This window comes from Dermochelys coriacea, chromosome 13 (genome assembly GCF_009764565.3).
Source record: "Dermochelys coriacea isolate rDerCor1 chromosome 13, rDerCor1.pri.v4, whole genome shotgun sequence".
NCBI lineage: Eukaryota > Metazoa > Chordata > Testudines > Dermochelyidae > Dermochelys > Dermochelys coriacea.
This window is the reverse complement of record NC_050080.1, coordinates 10,830,884-10,854,969: the sequence shown is the minus strand read 5'-3', so window position 1 is coordinate 10,854,969 and position 24,086 is coordinate 10,830,884. Positions and strand designations below refer to the sequence as shown.

The 24,086-nt window shown below is 42.1% G+C and overlaps 1 protein-coding gene across 1 annotated transcript in view; it reads left to right on the top strand.

Moving 5' to 3' along the window:
- EDN3 (endothelin 3) overlaps nt 1-20,684 on the top strand; it is a 33,108-nt gene extending 12,424 nt beyond the window's left edge. The window contains exons 4-6 of the mRNA XM_038369976.2: nt 17,527-17,703; nt 18,150-18,255; nt 19,139-20,684. Of these exons, the coding sequence (XP_038225904.1) occupies nt 17,527-17,703; nt 18,150-18,222 (250 nt within the window). The 3' untranslated portion in view covers nt 18,223-18,255; nt 19,139-20,684. The remainder of the gene's footprint in view (nt 1-17,526; nt 17,704-18,149; nt 18,256-19,138) is intronic.
- The last annotated feature ends 3,402 nt before the right edge of the window (nt 20,685-24,086 follow it).

The following is a 24,086-nucleotide window of genomic DNA, read 5'->3' as shown; positions in this document are numbered from 1 at the left end:
GACTAAGGCTCCTAAATTAGTTAGTCTCCTTTGAAAATTTTGCTGTCATCTTGCAGCATGAAGTGGAACAAACTATTTTCAAATAGACAAAAGTATTTATCTGTGTCAGAAGGAATACTTGGGAATTTTGGCTTGTCCTCCTCTGTGATTGGTGGAGTGTCCTTGGGTCCTTCCCTGGGAGTGAAGGAAAGTTTCAGAACTCTATAATAGAAACAGATGAAAAGAAAGGATAAATGTCATCACTGGCTTTGTGGGGGGAAAAAAAGTTTTTCTGATACAGCACTGTTGGCACTTTACAGATAGCTAAGGCCTGGTGTCCCTACCGTAGGAAATTAGTAAGTCTTAATTTTTTTAAAAGCTTTTGAAAACAAAATAATGGGTCTGATTCTCATGTCTATACAGCCCCTTTAGGCTGCTAGAATGGTGTAAAGGTGCCTTGGAGTAAACATGAGTTTGGCCTTATTATTATTTATTATTCTTCTACTGTGTCTCTGTACTTCTTACTTGGTAGAAACTGAGAAAGATTAAAGGAAAATAAACCTTACAAGCTATTAAAAGTAAATAATGAAGAGATCATGGACTCTGTGGTCATACCCATTGGTAAAACTGCAGGCAAAATGGAAAGCAGGTAAGCCTTTCTGGAATCCACTAGTTCCTTTTGACTGATTGGAGACGGTCCTTTTTTGTTTTTCTTTTCTTTTTGTTATTTTCAGTTAGAAATTGTTGAGAACAACAAGCTAAAATATAAGTTTAACAGTTCTTTTTGTAAATTCCTAACCACAAAAATTTTGAACAACATTTTGAATGCATGGATTCTGAACAAATGTTCCCATGCAAAACACGCATGTTTCAAATTAAGACAGATTTATTGAATATAATAACTGGATTCTGTCATTGCTATCTTTTATGTTGCACATGTTGCCTAGATTTTTAGGGCCCGGTTTTTATCCAGGTCAGGTGAGCAATTGTGCATGATCAAGGTGTGCCTAATTTGCATATCCAATTATTGTAGTGGTATGCAAAATTGAGCCTGATTTTACTGCAATAAACATTGCTGTTAGTTGTGAGGGTTTTTTCTCTTTTGAAGAATAAGGAATTCCCCCCCCCCCCGCATTGCATATTTAAACTAAGCTGGGTTGCTTTTGTTTGTTGATTTAAAAAAGATCTGTACTTGTTCAAATCCGTTACTTAAAATTAGTATTTACTGTAACTTTTTTCTCCTTCCCATTGCTGGAAGCTGTTTGAGCTGCATCTGTTTGCAACTTTGCAGAAACATGATTATGAGACCCTGCGAGACAGGAATTAATTTCTCATGCCTTGATTTTGACCTGTGTCATTGTAGGGGGGTGGGAGACATAACATTTGGCTGATCCCTCTTATATTGGTGCATTGATGTTGTAATAGTTATAGGAAAACAAATGTATCTGAGATATGTTTATATTTAGGACTTTTGTAATCACTGCTCGAGAAACTAAGATTTCCAAAGTGGTTTTTGGTCTCTGGATTCAGGCTCAGCTTTATCCAGTTTACACTTTTATCATCTTCAGTCATGGCATGAGAGCCTCTTCTTTAGCAAACTCTGTTTAGAGTAAATAATCTCACAGCGACCCTTAATGCAAAGCTTCTAAAGCTTTATGGGTCCCTCTAAATTGTAGGTTTCAGAGTAGCAACCGTGTTAGTCTGTATTCGCAAAAAGAAAAGGAGTACTTGTGGCACCTTAGAGCCGGATGCATCCAATGAAGTGAGCTGTAGCTCACGAAAGCTTATGCTCAAATAAATTTGTTAGTCTCTAAGGTGCCACAAGTACTCCTTTTCTTTTTTCTAAATTGTAGGTATCACATTCAATCAGGGTCGGTGCAAGGATGTTTCACTGCCTAGGCGAAACTTCCACCGTGTGCCCGCCCCTCCGGGAGCCCTGCAGCAGCTCTCCGCCCTGAGGCGCCCCCCCGCCTTGGCCCGGGGAGCCGTGCGCGGCAGCTCCCCGCCCCTCCCTCCCCGGGGAGCCATGCGGCAGCTCTCCGCCCCAGCTCACCTCTGCTCCGCCTCCTCCCCAAGCATGCCACCGCCGTTCTGCTTCTCCCGCCTCCCAGGCTTGTGGCGCCAATCAGCTGTTTGGCCCCCACCCCACGTTACTTGCTGAGGCGGCCCTCCCCGCGCCCCCCTGCCCCAGCTCACCTCCGCTCCACCGCCTCCCCGGAGCGCACTTTTGGCCACCCCCGACCACCTGGCACCCTAGGCAGCCGCCTGGTTTGCCTAGTGGTTGCACCGCCCTGCGTTCAGTGATTTTCCTTGTAAAGCCGGACAACGTAATTGAATGGTTAGGGTGCTGGTGTGCAGAAACCACTGCCGATCATGCTCACCAATACTGTCTCATTGTTTCCTTCCACTCCCTCATCTGTTTATATCCATCTGTTGACTCTTGTCTTATATTCAGACTGTAACCACAGTTGCTGGAACTAGAGATGCTGCTGCACCCCCTGGCTTGAAGTGATTTCCATTATATACAAGGTTTACAGTTTTGTTCAATGGTTCTCAGCACCCCCACTATAAAAATTGTTCCAGCACCCCTACCTGTAACAGGGACCATCTTTTTGTTCTGTGTTTGTACAGTCCCTTGTCTCTTTCTCCCAGTTTCTGCATATAATTTTTCACATCTCCCCTTAAGCTTGGAGCAGCCTCCCACATCCTGTGTTACTGGGCTTACCCCCTCTGTTCTTTAAAGCCCTGTTCTTGATTGAAACTTTCCTACACTGATCCTCACCAAGTGTGGACACACGGCCTTATGTTTTCTGACTGTGTATCCTCCCTCCCCCTTTGATCTAGTTAGACCAGTTCCCAGCCAATGGGAGCTGTGGAGCTGGCCTTAAGGCAGGGGCAGCCTGCGGAGCCTCCCTGACCGCCCATGCATCTAGGGTCTGCAGGGACCTGGCTTCCAGGAGCCACACGGAGCTAGAGCAGGCAGGGATCCTGCCTCAGCCCCAGGCCCCCACTGCGCCACCGACTGGACTTTTAATGGCTTGTTGGGTCCCTTTTCGACTGGGCGTTCTGGTCGAAAACCGGATGCCTGGCAACCCTAGCCATATATGGCCTGTGGGCTGCTGGTTGAGAACCACTGAGCTAGATTACAATCTCAGGGTTTTTGTGTTTTGCTGTAAAGCGCTGAATACCCTTCTAGTGCTCTCGACATTAATATCATAATCGATAACTACCTCAGAAAGGTCTGGCATTGACTTGACCTAGGAGGCTGAACTCCCTTCCAGACTTCGGGCTGGCCTTTCGGGGCAGGGGGACCGGGAGGGGACTGAGGCACTCTGATAGGGCAGTGTATGGAAGTGTCACTAGTGCTGCACATGCTGTTCTAATTCGGAGAATAAACAGAGGATTTCAGTCTCCAGGGCTGTCAAGCTAACACCTCTCACAAGCATGAAATTAACATCTCACACTTATTCCACCCTCCCCCTCAGCTTTTTTGCAAACAGTCAGTTTTGAATTCCACATGTGGTGGAGTGGAGTGAAGATCTGACGGGGACAACTTGTTTTAATTCATTTCACATACACACCGACATGGCGGGTTCAAAATGTGGCTGCAGAACGCTTTGATTCCTGTTCTGGGCCAAATACTCTTTGGCTGCCTATTTCCACCCTATCCCCTTCATTCCCTAGCTGCTCCTTCTTTTCAGGAGCTCATCCACTCCTCTTTACACCGGGCCCAGCCCACAGATTGGTTAGGAGCAGTGGGAGATCCTGAGGGATGAGGGAAATGCTATTTTCAAAGAGGCAGATTTCTCTGCTTGTGAAGCTATGGGGATGTTATTTCATTAGGTAGTGGCCTGTGTGTGTGTGCGTGAGAGAGAGAGTTTGGGGTATATTTTTGAAACTGAAGGTTGTGGCCTTTAGGAAAAAATGCACCTGTATTCTGCTGGAATACATCATCCTAAACACTGCCATAGTGCAATTACTGTGCTATCTCATAGGTTTTTGTTAGGGGGATTCCATTCCCTATGACACATGCGTTAGTTGATATCTGTGGCATATTGGCCAGGGATAATTCTACCCCCAGTCACAGTGAACACCCCCCTGAAGTCAGTCAGCTGGCCCACCACCAGATTCCCAGAGAATGAAAAATGAGGAGGGTGGGGATGGGAGGAAGTATTTATTTTCCCCGGGAGTGTTTGCCCTTTTGAATGCTAGTTCTGATACTTATGTTCCCATCCTCCTGTTATACTTGTATATTGCATTCCTATTTCACAATCTTGCTCTGTCTTGTCTGTTTGGATCTTACACTCTTCAAGGCAGGAACTGTCTTACTAAGTGTTTGTACTGGGTTTAGTGCAATGCATGACTCCTATTCTAGATTACCATTAGGTGCTATTATACGTGATTAGCATACCCATGGGATCTCAGTGGAGTCAATTAGGCTTCATGGGTACAAATGAAAGCCCAGTGTGGGTAAATATTTTCTTGATGCAGAGGTAAATTAATTAGTGTGGTTTGGGATGCCTAGCTAGTCAGATTTGTTGTTGCCTTCTAAGGATATAACATATAATTCCTGAGTCTGCTATGTTTTTAGATGCTAACCGAAATGAACATACTTTAGCATTCCTTTGGGAAGCCCCAGTGACTATTCTCATGATGTCTGATTTAGGAAACATTGAATACATTTTTGCAGCAATGATTTTTTTAAAACACCTTGATAGACTAGTCCACCCCTGTATTGGGTTATGGAATCATGCCCTTCTCCTGATGTATTTCTAGGGTTGCCAATCGTGCAAACCCAAAGACCCTTGCCACGCCCGCCACCCCCCTTTCCCGAGGCCATGTCCCTATCCCGTCCCTTCTGAGGCCTGCCCCCTCTCACTCCATCTCTCCTCCCTCCATCGCTCGTTGTCCCCCACCCTCATTCACTTTCACCAAGCTGGGGCAGGGGGTTGGGGTGCAGGCTCTGGGAGGGAGTTTGTGTGCAGGCTCTAGACTCGGGCAGGGAGTTGGTGTGCGGGGGAGGGGGGAGGCTCTGGGAGGGAGGGGGTGCAGGCTCTAGGCTGGGGAAGGAGATTGGGGTGCAGGAGAGGATCAGGGGGTCGGTGCTTACTTTGGGCAGATCCCGAAAGCGACTGACAAATCCTTTTGGCAGCGGCTCTTAGATTGGGGGGGGCCAGGGGTCTCCGTGCTCCAATGGGAGCTGCGGAGTTGGTGCTCGGGGTGGGGGCAGTGCACGGAGACCCCCTCCCCTCCCCAGGGGCTGCAGGGATAGTGCTAGTCGCTTCCGGGAGCAGCGTGGAGCAAGGCAGGTAAGGGAGCCTGCCTTAGCCCCACTGCCACGCCGGACTGTTTGTGCCCAAAATCTCCCAGTTTGGCTGAACTAAACTCTGGGCGCTAGAGCCTGATTCCAGGAGACTCCTGGCAAAAGTGGAAGGGTTGGCAACCCTGGGTATTTCTGGGGGATGGGGGAGGAGGGGAAAGCTCTGTGTTTGAGAACATTCTCGGAATGCTAGTGGGAGGGGGATGCTGGTGGAGAAATTGTTATTACAATTTGTGTACTGAGTGACTTTTATTAAAAAAAGTAAATAATTTGACTTTGCCACTCATTTATGGGCTAGCTGACACAGAGGTTTATTTTAGGGCTTGTCTGCACTACAAAGTTAAGTTGATGTAAGGCGGCTTATGTCGAGCGAACTCTGGAGGTGTACATGCTGCAGTGCTCCTCCCACTACTTTAACTCTCCTGCTATGCCGACCTAATAAAACCACCTTGATGAGAGGCATAGAGCTTAGGGTGACATATTTAGAGCAATGCAGTGTCAGTGTAGACACTACGGTGCTTACGGTGTCCTAAGGGGCCTCCAAGAGGTGTTCCACAATGCCCACCATGCCCACTTTTGTCACTGTTTTGAACTCCACTGCTCTGCAGCCAGATACACAAGAATATGCCTCTCCTCTTTTAAAGCCCCAGGAAGTTTTGCAATTGCTCTTCCTGTATGCAGCAAATGGGCTCCTGCCTAGAGTACACAGAAGGTGCTGGATCCCCTGGGTCTGTGGGAAGAGGTAGCTGTACAGCATAGCTCCATTCCAGCCACAGGAACTTATCTGGGGCATGGAGGAGAAGGGCTAGCAGAAGGCAAGGGAGGCAAATAGTTGCTCTGGTGTGAAGCTGCAGACATGCCGTTTCTACAAGGAGGGGCCTGGGGTTAGGGTGGTGGTATATGGGTGTGGGGCTGGTCAGGAGAGCAGTGAGGTTAGGGGCTGTGGGGGAACATGGGGGTTGAGGTCAGGGGGCTGGTAAATAGATGGGGGGCTGAGGGGAGCAGTCAGGGATGGGAGGGTCAGGGTGCTTACCTTTAGGCTGTGGGAAAAGAGGGCATGATTTTAAGGAAGAATGAAAAGAAACAGAATCAAAACTTTCCCTGGACAAGTGAAAACAGATATCACTGGCATTCACTTTTTAATGTAGATGTAAACTGCACAGGTTAAATTACTGATGGAGGTTGGTGCAATTTTTGTACATCTACTATAGATTACTCATTAAAGAAAAGAGGTTTACTTCTCTTGAGGAAGGTTTTTGTGTTAAAACAAAACCCAGTTTTCAAGACATCTTTACTTTAGTAAACATGGACAGAAACAGATTTGCATTACATTGCACATATTCAGAATTGGAATGAACTTTTGTTATCTGGACAGTATGACTTGGGAGACCACAGATGCACAGTAGCATCCTTTGAACTCTCACCTCTGTCAAAGGAAGGAGCAAGGTGTCTCAAAATCAGTTTCAGAAAAAACTGGGCCAGTGCCTCCAATTTCAAGAATCTCTGTCCCTCCATTGCACCTGTCGTTATTTTTGCTCTGATATGCTCTTTTGAATCTGTTGCCTCAATTCTGTATTGCAAATGTATTTACAACAGAATTCATAAGAGCTAGTAACTGCAAAAAAACATAAGCAAAGGAGATCAAATCCTTTCCTCTTTGCATCGGTGCACAAGTCCTGATATAAAGAGAAATCATTGTAAGGAGACACAAGGGGAGAATCACAAGGGAGTTCTCTGTACACCTCATTCTGCAGTGTGCTGCATGTGAGATACAACACTCTATAACAAATCATTAGATAATAATCTGTATCTGAAACAAATTCATATGTATGAGGTTTGTTTTAACCCTGGGTGAAATCTCCAACCATAGAAAGTATAATGAGAAAAGAAACGACATTCCAGGACCTCCCTACACTCCCCCACCCCCATTCCAAGTCATTGATAAAAATATTAAACAACATAGGGCCAAGAACACAATCCCTGCAGGACTCCACTAGAAACACTAACCTGCGGAAGTCTATGTATATTACATCAAAACTATTATTACCTTTATGAACCAATCTCACCAAAAATATCAAATTAATTTGACAAAAACTTACTTTCTATAAACCTATCTTGGTTGGCATTAATTTTATTATCCTCCTTTAATTTTTTTTTTATTAACGGAGTCCTGTATCAACTACTTTGATACTTCACTACTTTATTATGTTGCCTGGAACTGATGTCAGGCTGTCAGGCCTACAGGTATCCAGGTCATCCCATTTATCCTTTTTAAATTTTGACACAACATTAGCTTACTCTCAGTCCTCTGAAACTTCCCCAAAAACAACAAGGAATCCGGTGGCATCTTAAAGACTAACAGATTTATTTGAGCATAAGCTTTCGTGGGTAAAAACCCCACTTCTTCAGATGCATGGAGTGAAAATTACAGATACAGACATAAATATACGGACACATGAAGAGAAGGGATTTATCTCACAAGTGGAGAACCAGTGTTGACAGGGCCAATTTGATCAGGGTGGATGTAGTCCACTCCCAACAATAGATGAGGAGGTGTCAATTCCAGGACTTATTGAAAATCAACATTAATGGTTCAGAGAGCTCCTCAGCTCTTTTAAAACTCTTTGATGCAGGTTATATAGACCTGCTGATTTAAAAATGTTTAACTTTAGTAGCTGCTATTTAACATCATCCTTAGTTACTGTTGAAGTGGAAAGTATTTAATCATAATCTTATGACATGTATATACCATCTCTTATTTTTCCAAATACAAAATAGAAATATTTATTGATCACTTCTGCCTTTTCTGCATTATTATTGACAATTCTACCGTGTCCATCTAGTAATGGACCAATACCAGTGTTAGGATTCCTTTTGTTCTCAATATACTTAAATTTCTTTTTATTGTCTTTAAAGAGTTCTCATTGCGTTCTTTTGCTTCCCTTATCAATTTTCCATACTTCCTAGCTTCTAATTTATATTCATTGATATCAGCTTCTCCTTGTCTTCCTTTCGTATATTTATTTTGTATAGCTGCTTTCACTTACCTTCTAAGCCAACGTGGTGGACATTGTATTTATACAATCCACTCCCAGCACATTGTCTAACGAGAGTAACTATGAACTCTTATCAATTAACACTCTTAAGTCTGCAGAGCCAAAAATGAATGGAACATTTCTGTCAGGTTGCAAAACGTCATTGGTAGTCAGGGATCTGCTTTCTAGCTGGACGGGAGAGATTCCCCCACGCCTCTCCTGAAAACAATGTTTACAACATTTCAACCAAAAGGCTTTTATTACGTTAATAGAATTGAAGTTCTTGCTGTACAGAACAATAACTGCTTGTCACCTCTGACCTCACCATCCAGCAATACAACGTTCCATTTTGGTCTCAAAATTAAATAAGTGTAAACATCCCCAAAACCAAAACCAGCACTAAGGTTCCCCCCAGCCTTTCCCTCTTGCCTGGATTTTGGTTTAAAACAACCTGATTTTCTGATGGTGTACTCAGCACTTTTTTGCCCCCCCAAAAAAGCCAATTGGTTGAAATGAAAACTGTTCAAAACAGAGTTGGGTTTGATGAATTTCCCAACTAAAAAAAAAAAAGCCAAGGAAAATTTTTTGAAATTAACAAACAAAATGGACACTTTCAAAACAAAAAAACCCAAGTTTTTGGTTCAAAATGACATTTCATTTTGAAAAAAGTTTTCAAGGGTCAAATTGAAACTAGATATTTAGAAATCATTGGTTTCAGAGTAGCAGCCGTGTTAGTCTGTATTCGCAAAAAGAAAGGAGTACTTGTGACACCTTAGAGACTAACAAATTTATTTGAGCATAAGCTTTCATGAGCTACAGCTCACAAAATGCATCCGATGAAGTGAGCTGTAGCTCACGAAAGCTTATGCTCAAATAAATTTGTTAGTCTCTAAGGTGCCACAAGTACTCCTGTTTTTTTTTGTTTTTTTTTAAGAAATTATTGAAACACTTTGATTAACACAATCAAAAATTTTCAGTTTTTTGATTTGCAAATATTTCTGAGATTTCAACTTTTTGTTCTCACTGAAAAACATTTCAAACTTTCAAATATTCACGGGACCTTTTCCTACCCAGCTCTAGTATGAAGCTGGGCTCTCAAAAACAGAGGCAGCCAAAAATCACTTATTTTTAGAAAGCTTGGCCTAGTATATTAGCTGATGCATTCTTTGCCAGGGGAGCTATGTTCTCATACCACAGGGAATAACTTGGATGTAGCATTTATACATTATCCTGTCAAATGTGGCACAAATCCTGGCACTTCTTCCTCATTTGTCAGCAAAACGTAATAGCAGACATAGTGTATGAGGAGGTTAAGTTATCTCAGGAATGAGAGAAGGCAAAAACAACATAGAACTGGAAACCTACTGACCACTATACTTACCTGCATGCCTCCAGCTTTCATCCAGACCACAACACATGATCCATTGACTATAGCCAAGCTCTAAGATACAACCACATTTGCTCCAACCCCTCAGACAGAGAGAAACACCTACAAGATCTCTATCAAGCGTTCTGACAACTACAGTACCCACCTGCTGAAGTGAAGAAACAGATTGACAAGAGCCAAAAGAGTACCCAGAAGCCACCTACTGCAGGACAGAAAGTAACAGAACCTCACTAGCCGTCACCTTTAGCCCCCAACTAAAACCTCTCCAGTGCATCATCAAGGATCTACAACCTATCCTGAAGGATGATCCCTCACTCTGACAGATCTTGGGAGACAGGCCAGTCCTTGCTTACAGACAGCCCCCCAACCTGAAGCAAATACTCACCAGCAACCACACACCACACAACAGAACCACTAACCCAGGAACCTATCCTTGCAACAAAGCCCATTACCAACTCTGTCCACATATCTATTCAGGGGAAACCATCATAGGACCTAATCACATCAGCCACACTATCAGAGGCTCGTTCACCTGCACATCTACCAATGTGATATATGCCATCATGTGCCAGCAATGCCCCTCTGCCATGTACATTGGCCAAACCGGACAGTCTCTACGTAAAAGAATAAATGGACACAAATCAAACATCAAGAATTATGACATTCAAAAACCAGTTGGAGAACACTTCTATCTCCCTGGTCACTCAATTACAAACCTAAAAGTCTCAATGCTACAACAAAAAAACTTCAAAAACAGACTCCAATGAGAGACTGCAGAATTGGAATTAATTTGCAAACTGGACACCATTAAATTAGGCTTGAATAAAGACTGGGAGTGGATGGGTCATTACACAAAGTAAAACTATTTCCCCATGCTTATTTTTCCCCCTACTGTTACTCACACCTTCTTGTCAACTGTTGGAAATGGGCCATCCTGATTATCACAACAAAAGGTTTTTTTTCTCCTGCTGATAATAGCTCACCTTAACTGATGACTCTCGTTATAATGGGTATGGCAACACCCATTGTTTCATGTTCTCTGTGTGTATATATCTTCCTACTGTATTTTCCAATGCATGCATCCGATGAAGTGGGTTTTAGCCCACGAAAGCTTATGCTCAAATAAATTTGTTAGTCTCTAAGGTGCCACAAGTACTCCTCGTTCTTTTTACAGAAATAAAATAGTTCCTACCTGAAATAGAGGAAGGAGCAGCAGTTAGTCATTTGAATTGGTCATTTTAGGGCTGTCCAGATATAAAGGGCTAGAGAAGAGCATGCTGGGAAAGGCCATTTTAAAAAGAGTGAATCCAAATAGGAAACTCCAGAGATAAGCAGGATGCTTAAGGTGCAGCAGTTCCAGCTAATGGGCCTGGAAGGAGTTAAATTCCAAGATCTCATGATTTTCCACCGAATGCATCCGATGAAGTGAGCTGTAGCTCACGAAAGCTTTTGCTCAAATAAATTTGTTAGTCTCTAAGGTGCCACAAGTACTCTTTTTCTTTTTGCGAATACAGACTAACACGGCTGCTACTCTGAAACCTTGCATATGTTAGCTACTCAAACATTGTCCATCACTAAAGGCAAGCTATTCTTGTCAGACAAAGTGACCATAGCACATTTTGTAGTGCAGCAGCCTCAATATTTAAATTTTATTTTACTGTGCTAATGCAATTATCAAAAATGGGATTCCTAGTGCATCCTCTGAATGAGCAAGATTCCAGCCATGGGAACTTTTCCTCTTAGCTGTCTATAGAAGCCTCAGGTTTAATTATTTCCATCAAAGCCTGACATCAGCAAAGAAATGTGCTGCCCATTGTGATGGATGTGACCATTCAGCTTGCCTGAGGTATAAATCACACCAAAAGTGTTTCACTTGCACCAAGGAACAAGTAAAGCTGGAAAAGAAAGGTTAGAGTGCTTATGTTTCTAGGAAAAAATGCACCTCTCCCACTCTAGGGCATTCTCAGATACACAGCAATTCCAACAAATGCACTTAGTAAACTGAGCTCTGTGTCAAACCTCTCATTCCCTGGAGGTTTGTGCTGAATTCTGATCTCAGCTACACAGAGGTCAGTGGAATTACTTGAATTTACTTACCTGGATTTACTTAGGTGTAACTGGAATCTAACTTATTGCATTAATTGTGGTTTGGACTCACTGGGATTTAGAAACAAAGATGTATAAACTCTATTGCTTCCAAGGGAAGAAAACATTTATTTCATGACATTTTGGCGGGATGGTGTGTATGTCAGTTGTGAACAATATAGGCCAAATCCTAGTCATTGTGCCCAGCCCAAATAAATGGTCCTGGACTGGGAAACTGTAGGCTGGGCAGGCAGGCTGCAAATAGGGTAGTGAGGCTGCTCTGAATCCTCTGTGATTGTGGTGCCATGTCCCTTTGTGAGTCAGGTGGGAGGATCATGGTAAGACTGTACACCTATCGCAGATCCACTAGTCCCTAGTGCCTCCCTCTGCCCCGGGCATGTGGAGCTCCACAAAAATACAAGTTCCAAGACACAGACTTCATTCAAGGCCTTCCATGCCTGTGGGTGTTGAAGGGTGATTTGCCTGGTTGTGAACTGCTTGTCTCTTTTTCACTGTTTACCTTCTGCTGACAATGCGTAGCCAAACATCCAGAGCCAACAGCTCTTTGACCTGACTCTGCTTTGTTACAGCCATGCTGATGTGAATGTGGTTAGGTGGTCAAATGGGTGTCACTACAATGCTTGGCCTGTTACCTAAATTAGTTACAAGTGTTTGGATCAGTTTTAATATGAGAGCAAATTTGGTTCTGGAGTTTTTATAGGGAATCAAAAAAATCCACCAGGATCTTTTTGCCAGTTTTTGCCCCTCATCCTACACCTATAGGGCCCTTTGCTTCATTGAAAGGTGTTTGAGAATTATTTTTGCATCCTTCCTATTCTGCATTCTCCTTGACACTGCAGGTTTCAAGATTACACTCAAAAGTTTTGGAAACCTCCCCGCCCCCTTTTGTAGTCTGACTGGCCTGGACTTTTGCCAGAAAATATTGCCTAATGCTGAATTTGTGGTATCTTTAAATGAACGCTGAAGGGTTCCTCCCCCCGCCCACCCCCCATTTATTTATTTTTGGCCGAAACTCAGAACTTCTCTCAGGCTTCTGTTGTATTTCAGTGGCTGGGAAAGTGGAAAATGGTAGCTGCTTCTGAATTAATTATAGCATGACAGGCATAGTCATGTTATAAAAAGGAAAAGTAAACTTGTTGGATTCTGGCTGTCTAGATACAGAACATTCACTATAATATAACTGGCCAGGAGCTATGAAAGTAGCCAGATCATTCATTCATTCACTTGGAGATTGGCAACTTTTGGCACACGGCCCGTCAGGGAAATCCTCTGGTGGGCTGAGATGGTTTGTTTACTTGCAGCATCCGCAGGTTCGGATGATCATAGCTCCGACTGGCCGCAGTTCGTCATTCCAGGCCAATGGGGGCTGTGGGAAGCAACGGCCAGCACATCCCTCGGCCTCCATCGCTTCCTGCAGCCCCCATTGGCCTGGAGCGGCGATCTGCAGCCAGTGGGAGCTGCGATCGGCCGAACCTGCGGACGCTGCAGGTAAACAAACCGTCCTGGCCTGCCAGCAGATTTCCCTGACGGGCCGGGTGCCAGAGGTTGCCGATCCCTGCACTAACTAGTCCTGCAAATGCTGTATGCCATGTTCTGTTAGTGGGCATGATCCTGCAGTCTTTGCTTGGGCAAAATTCTCATTGATGTCATCAGTTCAAAATTGCTGTTTCATTGTTCCTAAGCACACATGATGTTCTTCAAACATGTCATTATTAATTTCAGGAGGGGAGGGGAAAGTGTTTTTAGAGCCTGACTTTTACATGATGACCTCTTCTTGTTGTACCTGTGATTTGTGGACACACAAGTACAGAAACCATCTAGGCATTTAGGCATCTAAGGACCTGAATTGCAGGTACAGTCTTTCACTGGCAGAATCCCCCGGCTGCCGGCATAGGACAATCCATCGAAACATTTCCGATCCATTCCAGTTAGCACAACAGCTTGCTTGTTCCCACCTCGAAGAGATGTAAAAGATTTACATCAAAAGTGGTACTTACAGCCTCTGATCCAGCAATGAACTTATGCACATGCACATGCACAGACTGAAGTGGGACTGCTCACATGCTTAAGTGCTTTGCTGGATTGGGGCCAATAATGTGGAAAAATCTGCCTTTCCATTTGAAGGCATTGAGCGCAATGAAACTTATGCAAAGAGGGTTACGATGCCAGAAGCCTCGGCATCCTTTGTGAGCTGCTGGAGCTGCTTTTGTGTTGCCTTGGACAGATCTTCAGCATGGGGCAGTGAGTGGATGACTACGCAGATCCACCTGCCATTCCCCCACTTAGAGGTGGCAAATGTAGTGATTATACAGGTTACGGTAAGTCTGTTACCGCTACACTGCCTGGTAGGAGGATTCCAAGTCCCACACACCAGTCCAGTTACTCAGGCTCTGGGCTTAGAAGAGAAACCATCCCTAAATATGTAAGCAATATTTATTAGCCTAGGTTTTGAAAATCCGAGCATCAGTGCCTTTGAAACTACTTCCACTTTGTCAGTTACAGATAGGAGAAACCTAGTTTGTGCAGTAGGTCTCCATTTGCAGAATACACTGCAGTTACTGGAAGATGGATTCTCCTTCAGCGAAACACTGTATCTATCACCAGTGTCCCCAGTGCTGTACAATGTCCTCTCCTTGATAAAATTCAATACAGCTTTTTAAATTATCTTAAAATCCTTGGCTGTTTATGGCTACAAAAGATGGCTACAAAGGTGATTAAGATGCAGGGTTGTTATACTCAGTAGATCTAATTGATCTAAGTAGATGCAACTGAAAGTTTTGGCCCAGATACCAAATGAGTGCATAGCTCCCATCGGACGTTATCCCTGTTGCCTGTGGAACGTGATCCCTTTGAAGTTTATGAACTAAACTCATCATAAAATAGCTACAGTCAGACAATACACACAAATCAATGGGGTTTGGGCCTGTCTATGGAGCACAGGATCGTGCCCAAACAAATTGCTGAGCTCGGTAGAAATCAAGGCCTGAACTCTGAGGGGTCTTGCAAAATGCTCTGCACCAGGCTGATGCAACACCCCTTCCCCTCAGTAATATCAGTTGTGATACCAGACCACAGTTTTAGATTACAGAATGGGTGCGTGAACCCAGAATAAAGAGGAAATGGCAGGAGAAGAATAGGAGTAGTGAGGAGGAGACAGAGAGGTTAACAGAGAGGCATTGAATATAGCACATAAGCCTGACTTTTTCCAAAATGTCAATTGCCTGAGGTAACAGGGCATGGGGAAACATGTACAAGTCGCAGGCCATTGGGCCCTTTGAAACTGGGAGTGGTAGATACAAGCACATGATTAGGCACAAGCATGTGACCTACAGGAAGCCAAAAATAAAGCTTCTTGCCTCATAACCAAGGGCAGCAGATAGGAACCCCAGAGGAAAACCCTAATGTGGGTCTCACTATAGTATTCAGGAAGGGATATACTTTCCCTTCCCAGCTGGTTGAAGTGGGAAAGGCTTTGGGTTGGTATACCCAGTATTCTGAGTACCTCTGTTCCGCTTTTGAGTTGTGTTTTGTAAATAAAGGAAGATCTCAAGCCAGGGATGTGAAGAGACCTGTTGTTGGGATGTAATTTTTCTATCCCTGGCTGGCCAGTCTGCACATCGGCTTACATACAAACTTTCATTTATGTGCGTTTTAGCATTTATAGCAATTACACTTTCTTAAACTGTCACTGACTTTGGCCCTGTTTATGGGGCATTTATTGGTCCTTACGGATGAAGTGCTGTTGAATACATTCTCAAAGCTGTGAATACTTTTTCTGAGTCATGAAGCATAAGACACCAGTTTCGTAGGAAATGACTGTGCTAACTTTTGGAAAATGTTGACTTTTTCATGGCAACCAGTTTGGCCAGTGTGAGGAAAACTTTACTGTACATTTCTATTGGAATTTTTCTATGTCTGTTCAGCATGTGATGGAATCCTATCTGCAAGAACACTTTTAATAAACATTTTCCGCTAACACTGTGTGCCATAAAATAGAGTTTTCAGTTTCAAATCACACCAAAATCCATTCCATGCTTTATGCATTAATAACATGCGTATGCACATCTGGCACTATAAATGTACACTAACTTCTGTACAAATGAGCTTATCCCTTACCTCAAAGATCTTACAGTTTTGTGAGTAGGTGCCCATCAGCATGAGTAAAGAGTGCCACAATCTAGCCCTAAATAAGATGAAACTTTAAGACTAACTTTCACATGCCAGGACAGCCTCAGTTTTAAGGCCTTGACAGGATGAAAGTAGTGTATATCTGCAACAGAACTAGCCGGTCTATGTAGAAGGGGCAGAGTAGAGTCTAAGAGCTCTATTACTTTCCCTTCCCCAAGAACAAGTGAATGTCTCACTGTTGTGTTTATGCCCAATGGGCTTCCAAGACAACAGGTCACTGGGATGGGAGTGGAGCTAGGTAGAGCTGCTCTGTTGAGCACTGTCCCTTGAAAAACCTGATTGCCTGAGGAGATTCACACAGGAATTTAATGCTCCTAGTTTAAGTATCAACTTCTGCTCTGCTGTTCCTAAGGCCCTTCAGAGGAGGTAGGAAAGGAGCCAATCACAGCACAGCTCCTATGAACTCTTACTGGAAAGAGAGGGGATGTCTCTTTCCTTCCAAGCCATTTCCCTCCTCAGATGGGATTTCATGTGGGATGGGGAAGGTTTTACTCATTGCCTGCAGGGCTGGCTCCAGCTTTTTTGCTGCCTCAAGCAAAGAAGGAAAAGAAAAAAGAAAAACCCGACTGAGCTGTCGCCAAAGAGAAATAGAGGGAATGAAGGCCCTGCCGCCGAATTGCCGCCGAAGAACCGGACGTGCCGCCCCAATAACGCACAGAGTGCCGCCCCTTTCTATTGGCTGCCCCAGGCACCTGCTTCCTACTGCACACCCGTCATTAATGATGAAGTAGGCAGACTGCTGGGGATTAAGGATGACTTCTTCCTGATATGATACAGTGACTATAGTCTCTAATAGATGAGCAGTAGCGGAGCCATTTCACAGTCACTGCGCTACAGCAGCTGGGCCATGGTCGCCTCCACAATTGTTGACCACCACATCAGGGGGATTGTCCAGTTGATTCCCATATTTAGGGATTCTGGGCTAGGTCCTGAAGCCCAACACAGTGAACTGAACATACAGGTAACACTCCATGAAAATCACGCAGTAAGTATAAGTGGCAGTTGTGTCTGGGGGCCAGCTCCTCAGATGGTGTAAATCATCAAGGGTTGGCCCTGAATGTGTAATTTCACTAGGAACATTCTGCATAGTGGATTGAGACTGGCCCATGCATAAGAATAAGGACCAGTGAGAATTAAAATGAGCAACAACCTAGGATTGTATTTCTATTCAGATTTCAGGTTGTTGGTATTGAGTGATTAACAAATAGGGCTGCAGAAACCAGATTCATTGTTTTCCATGCTGATATTTGCTGCTGTCTATTAGGATTGCATTTTCACATATGACATTTTATCTGCGTTTCTCTGAATGTGCAGTTTCAACTTGGAGGAGTTGCAATCTGGTTAGGGAAGGACTTTCTGTGTGAATTTTGCGGCATGAATGAATTGTTCAGGAGCCCAGAGCAATAGACCGTTTTATTACATGGAAACAAATAAATGAACAGAAACAGATACTGAACTGTATCCAAAGTAGCTCCTAAAATTGTATAGTGTCTCTGTGTTTCTCATTACAGGAGGACTGTACCATATGGGCTGTCTAACTACCGAGGCAGTTTCAGAGGCAAAAGGTCTACAGGACAACCTTGCAAGAGCATAGAATCTTTAGATTGGGCTTTATCACGGTGCTCTTGTTTGGACATACATGACAAACAGTGCATGTTGTTTTGCACAAGAACCCAGGACAGCAGATGGTGAGGGTCTTTGATTTCTTGTTTTAAAAATAGTAAGGTGAATTCTGAACATCCCTGAACCTATATACAATTAGCTATTTAATTCAAATGAATTAGTCAAGCTGCACACAACAAATTAAACTGATCAACAAATTTGTTGATTCTAAATGAAATTCTCACAGATAGTAGTTTAATATTGCTTTCTGGATTTTTGTTTTAAATGATGTGGCATCCATGAAGTAGCAGAGCTCCTGTCCAGTTGGGAGAATGAATAGGATAATTCAGAGCATGTTTAATCCAACATTCTTTTCAGACAAAAGAAAAAAAATCCAGGGCATATGCCTGTTTTCTTCTTTCCCAAGAAAAAAGTACATCATTTGATATCGTAAAAAATAGCTCTCTATTGATGACTGAAAAATGGAAGTGGTGACACTAAAATAATCCTAAACTCATTATCTTTTCCACAGTAATCAAGGGTCAGTGAAAAAGACAGCAGAGAAAGAGCAACACAGAGAAAATGAACATGCCCTCATTCATTAGCACAGAGGGTCCAGGCAGTTTCTGAACAGAGAGGTACGTATATATATGCAAATTCTACTTTATGCTGGATAGAAACGTTAATTTGGGTTCCTGTGCATACAAAGATTTAAATCTTGCTCTTAGTTCAAATCAGTGAAGTATCATGAGCTGAAATGAGAGCAGAATTTGGCCAAGCGGTTTGTTTTGTAACTTTATTACTTTGCAGAAATATTTAAGGAGCTCTCACAGGCATGGCCTCAGTTAATGCTGATGAATCAGCCAGAACGTCTAAGGATTTTGTCTTTCAGACCTTAAAACAGATTTATTGGCACTGGTCACATGTTTGGTGTTTTTAGTGGCTGTTTACTTATATTTGATTTTGTTCAATTTGCCTTGGAGCAACTTTGGACACATCTGTTCATGTATTGTTCCAATAAAACTTAAATTGCCAAGACAGAAAGTGGAACAAGTTGGGTAGAGAAAATATTTAGAAGCAACAGTAAATCTGGTTTATTGCTGTTGCGGAGAGGTAACTTTGACCTATATTCTGATTTCTGTTAACCCTCTCCACCTCCACTCCCCAATCCACTCTTAACACTAACCTCACTTGACATCAGAATAAGGCAAAATGCTTTCAGTTCTGAGGTGGAAGGCAGCAGCCAGTAGAACTAGACATGCCAAATCTGGAACTTCATACCTGCAGTTTTCAAGGGAGGTGTTTGGATTAGAAGCTCCTGATTTGAATTCATCCTGATGATTTTGTTTGAGAATCAGATATAATTAGATTTTCAAGTGACATTCATTGCACCCACAAATAATCATGGGTACAATTTTGTTCTCACAATTTTGCTGAGGTCATGGCAAGGCTAGTCTCAAAATCAGGTCCATATAGTGCAATATAATCCAACAATTTTCATTCAAATTTATTTTTTTAAAGGTTTAGTGTTTGTTTGCCGAAGCTTAGAAGCAAGAACCTAAGCTACAAATCTCCTATGAGATGGACATATTGGAATGCTTCAGGCTGGCTGCCAATAGATAATCCAGCAATATGCAACACCTTTATTGCATTGATGACAGTTCGAGGGCACATGAACCTGTATGAAGAACTTTGCATCCTTTCATACTTCTCTGACGAGAGTCTCAAACTATGCAGTACAGGATGAGTATTTGCATATACCCTGAAGATGGTGGGGGGAGGGAAAAAGGAGTATTCAAACTTTAGCAACACAAACAGATTCAAGAATGACTTTTTTTACCTGGTTTTAAAAATAATACAATAAAAACATACTGTTCCACTTAGTGCTTGCTGCCTGTGTGAAGTACCCAGCTCCAGCTTTACACAGGCAATTATGATTGGAGAATTTGGTAAATTAGAGAATTGTCTGTATAAGAATTTGCTTTATGGATAAACAGAAACAAAATATGTCTCTTGCTAATAGATGCAAGCCTGAATCATCATATTGTAACTTCGTTGGCAGATGTTTAAATGTCAGTAACTATACAGAATAAATATGAATGGTTAATATTTATATCATTATAAAATATAGCAAGTTACCAATATACAGTAAGTATTCAATAGGTTACTTTATTAAGGCACAAATTATTTCTGTGCGGGAAAGTTCAATCCTGAAACACATCTACCATGAATATCTAGGGATACACTGTATTTGATGAATGGAATTCCAATTATCCACCAACAAGAATCTGCTGAGGATGAAACTAAAAGTGACAGATACAAAAGCATTATCTAAACTTCATACATTCAAAATATTTTACATCTCTCTCTCCTAATCCCATATGTGCTGTGCCATACATACCTACTGCATACATTCCTATTTGCTGATGTTTTAAGACATGTTTTTAACCCTTGATTCAAACCACTGAGCAGTTGAAGGATTGTGGAAATGTCAAGAAAATGGGAACAAGGACAATGTTGGTCCCTGGAAATTTATCATCAAAAGTGATTTCATCAGCAAGTATGGACTGGACTGCTTTTTGGGGGGGGAAACAAAAGAACAAGCAAGAGGATGAATAATACTTCCAAATGTTGCTCTTTGATATGATTTAAAATGTAACAGAGTAATTTCCTAACTTGTGGCATTACTGATTACTTTGTTAGACCTTCATACAAATCTTCCTAGGTGAAACTATGAGCAAATTACATTTATATTTTATCAGAAGATAGTTGGAGACCAAAGCAAAAACTGTAAATTGAATATAACTGAAATTTGAGTTCATAATACAAATGGATATATAGGTTAAACAGTGGCAATAAACATTGAAACAACAAAGGGTAAGGTCTCTTCTAAAAAATTATATATATATATTATATATATATGGATATATTTCATAAATAAATTATTAGAGTTATAAAGTGAATATATCTTTCAGTTATCACATTTGTATCACTATTTTTTACTTGCTGGCATGATTTTGTACATTTATAGAAAAGTAGATTATTTATTGTTAAAACACTTCACCTATGGCTTTTTGTTGTTTTTTTTAAAGTAATGTAACAAAGGGAATGTGTGTGTGTGCATATATATATATATATATATATATATATATATATATATATATATATTTTAAGTAACCAACCTTTAGTTATGAAGGCAATAATGTTCATTTATAACCATGAATAACTTTTTTTGGAATACATATGCACGATTAGGATTTTGAGAATTTGCCATCTTCAAAGGAGAGTGATAGTTCTCCTAATAATTTGAAAATTAAGTAAAATCAAAATCACAATAAAAAGAGCTCTTTGATATAACCATGAATTAAAAAGATATAATTTAATCTTCTGTCTCTTCCGTGGCTGAATGGATATCTTGGTATAACTCATATCTGGTCTCATTGGAGTTGTTGGACAAATGCAGAAGCACTCAATCCAGGCTAGTTATGCACTCGTACTCTCGCCTAAACTGGAAGATCCACTGACTTCAGGATCAGGCAATAAAAGAGACTCAAGGTGGCTAGTACCCTACTGACTCAATGCTGCCTCCACTGATACTGTTAGCAGGCTCTCTCTGGTAGAAGTGGTCAATATATTTTGGATTCCTATTATTTTTTCCTGGGTGGGAGCTCCAATTTAAATTTTGTATCCCTACACAGAGTCTCACCTCCCCTACGTCCCTCATGTCTTCTCTACAGTGCTTTTTTCCAAAGATGGCGTGCCAGATTCTCTGAGATTCTGTGCCATCTTGTAATGATGTAAACTTACACTTTCCTGTGCAAGTTTTGGCACTGCACTGGATTTGACCCTGGAGTGTTGGAGAGACTGCTGTGCTTTGGCATCAGGAAGAAAATTACTGGATTTTACATCTGAATGCTCCCTTAAAATGGTTTGCTTTTGGGGTGCCCCACAACAGAGGATATCGTTCTACCAACGTAATGTTGTAATCCATGTGAAAATTAGTTCATCATCAGGGCCTCAACATGAAGAAAACAAACACAGTAAGTGAAAGTTATACCAAACCCAGGAGAGGCAAAAAGCAGAGTCCTCTATGGCCCTCTTCTGCTGAATCTTAACTAATGCAGCCAATGCCTGAACACTAGGCTCACAGTGGCCCTAGAATTACCTGAGATGGAACTAGAGTTTTTCCTACTTGAGAAAAGGTTAATGGGTTTGACATTCAATAAATAATAGCCTCATGCTTTTATAGCAGGTTTCACCCTGGAAGATCCTAAGATAGTTAGGGAAAAGTTTTTGAAACTGCTTGACAGCTCTACCTGTTCTTGATTGGAGCTGCTGGATGGGGAGTCCTTTTGAAGGTGTGCTTACTTCATCTGGGAGCCTAGATGGGAGCTGAGTTCTTTTGAAAATCTGGCCTTGAGGAAATGATATGCAATTTTCATTTCACATATCATGGAAAAGCTGACATGAGTCGCTATGTAAGCTAAACAAAGCCTCAAAATCTGATGGCTAAGGGCATAAAATGATCATTTGGAGAAGTCAGAAAGGAATTTTCCTCCACATGCAGAATTAGCATGTTTGGGTAGGTGCATTATATGATTTGTGTTGTTTAGTCTTCTTCTGAAATATTGCTTGTGACAACTGATGAAAGCATATTCTGGACTTGGCAGATCTCTGTTCTGTCCTGGCATAGCAAATCCTACGTTACTAATAGGTTTAATTACAATTTAAAAATACTGGTGCATAATATAGTACAACCACAAACCATAGCCCTAGTTTAACTTAAAAGAATTCTAGCTAAAATGTCTCAGTCTCCTGTTAAAGAAGTTCAATATGGAGATGACAAAATTGATAATTATGGTTTGAATTTACAAGTTAAAGTTAGTGGGACACAATGATTATTTGTTTATTTAACTGGAAAGATCATCTCAGCTCTATAAAGCAATCCAAACAACATGAGAATACGCCCTAGGAAATGCTTTTTGTAACACACTGGAATTTATCAGATACATGGTTTATGGATGTGATAAAATTGTAGTTGAATTATTGTGTGAATGGATAGATATAATTTTAGCCAACAGAAAATTAATTCTGATGAGCTGAGGTGCTCTTCATTTGCTTTAGAAGAATGTGCTGAGTTGGAACTTTGATTTCCTGAAATTATTTATTAAATGAAGAAGAATTGACTTAATCTTCTCTCCAATGATATAATACTCCCACTTAACTGACAGGACTGACAGTAAACATACTGAGTGAAGTGCTTTCCAATGATGCTGAACAAAGGCATATTTCTAGTCAGGTCTGTCTGTGTTAATTAAGGACCAGACCCCAGACTTCTTATGCAGGCAAAAGTCCCACCAAATTTAAGATGCGTGGCAAGACTTCAGTGGGATTTTTGCCTTCCTATAGCATATACACCAGCCCCTATGAGGAGTCTGCTGTATTTGAAAAAGCTACTTTAAACAACGCAGCTGAAGAAAATGCTCTTAATAAAGAACAATGAGCACTTTAACAAGTTTCAGAGTAGCAGCCGTGTTAGTCTGTATTCGCAAAAAAGAAAAGGAGGACTTGTGGCACCTTAGAGACTAGCAAATTTATTTGAGCATAAGCTTTCGTGAGCTACAGCTCACTTCATCGGATGCATTCGGTGGAAAATACAGTGGGGAGATTTATATACACACACAGAGAACATGAAACAATGGGTTTTATCATACATTGTTTCATGTTCTCTGTGTGTGTATATAAATCTCCCCACTGTATTTTCCACCGAATGCATCCGATGAAGTGAGCTGTAGCTCACGAAAGCTTATGCTCACTTTAACAACACACTGCCATATCCCTAAACATTCCCGAGTCTTAGAAATGAATTAGCATCTTTGCACAGTTCATTTCTCTTGTTGGAGAGGAACACCGGGGGTATGTCTACACAGTGAATGGCAAGCGAGTGCCAGAGCCCGGGTCAACAGACTCAGGATTGTGCTATAGTGCTAAAAATAACGGGGTGGATATTATGGCTCGGGCTCTGAAGCTGGGGGGAAGGGGAGGGCTTCAGAGCCCAAGCCGCAACATCTCAACAGCTGTTTTTAGTGCCACAGCCTGACCCCACCAGCCCACGTCTGTTGCCTTGGGCTTGGAGACTTGTGCAGCTTGCTGTGTAGGTGTACCCCTGGTCTCACATACAAGGATGTAGTTTTAGGACTCCTCTCAGCCATGATTATAGGTAGGCACAGTGGCCCCAATTCTGGGACATGTTCTAGTAACCAGAACCTAGACTAATTACCAGCCTCCCATTCCAGGTTGTGGATTCCCTTGACACAAAGGGATTTCCATGCTGGCAAAGCCCTGTGCTGCCCTTGGTGTACAAGCACCTCAGGGAGGAGTTGTGGGCAGGAGCAGATGTTCCGCGAGCCACAATGGCTGCTGTGGGCTGCTGGATGGCTCTACAGCAAATAGTTGGAGGCACCAGAAG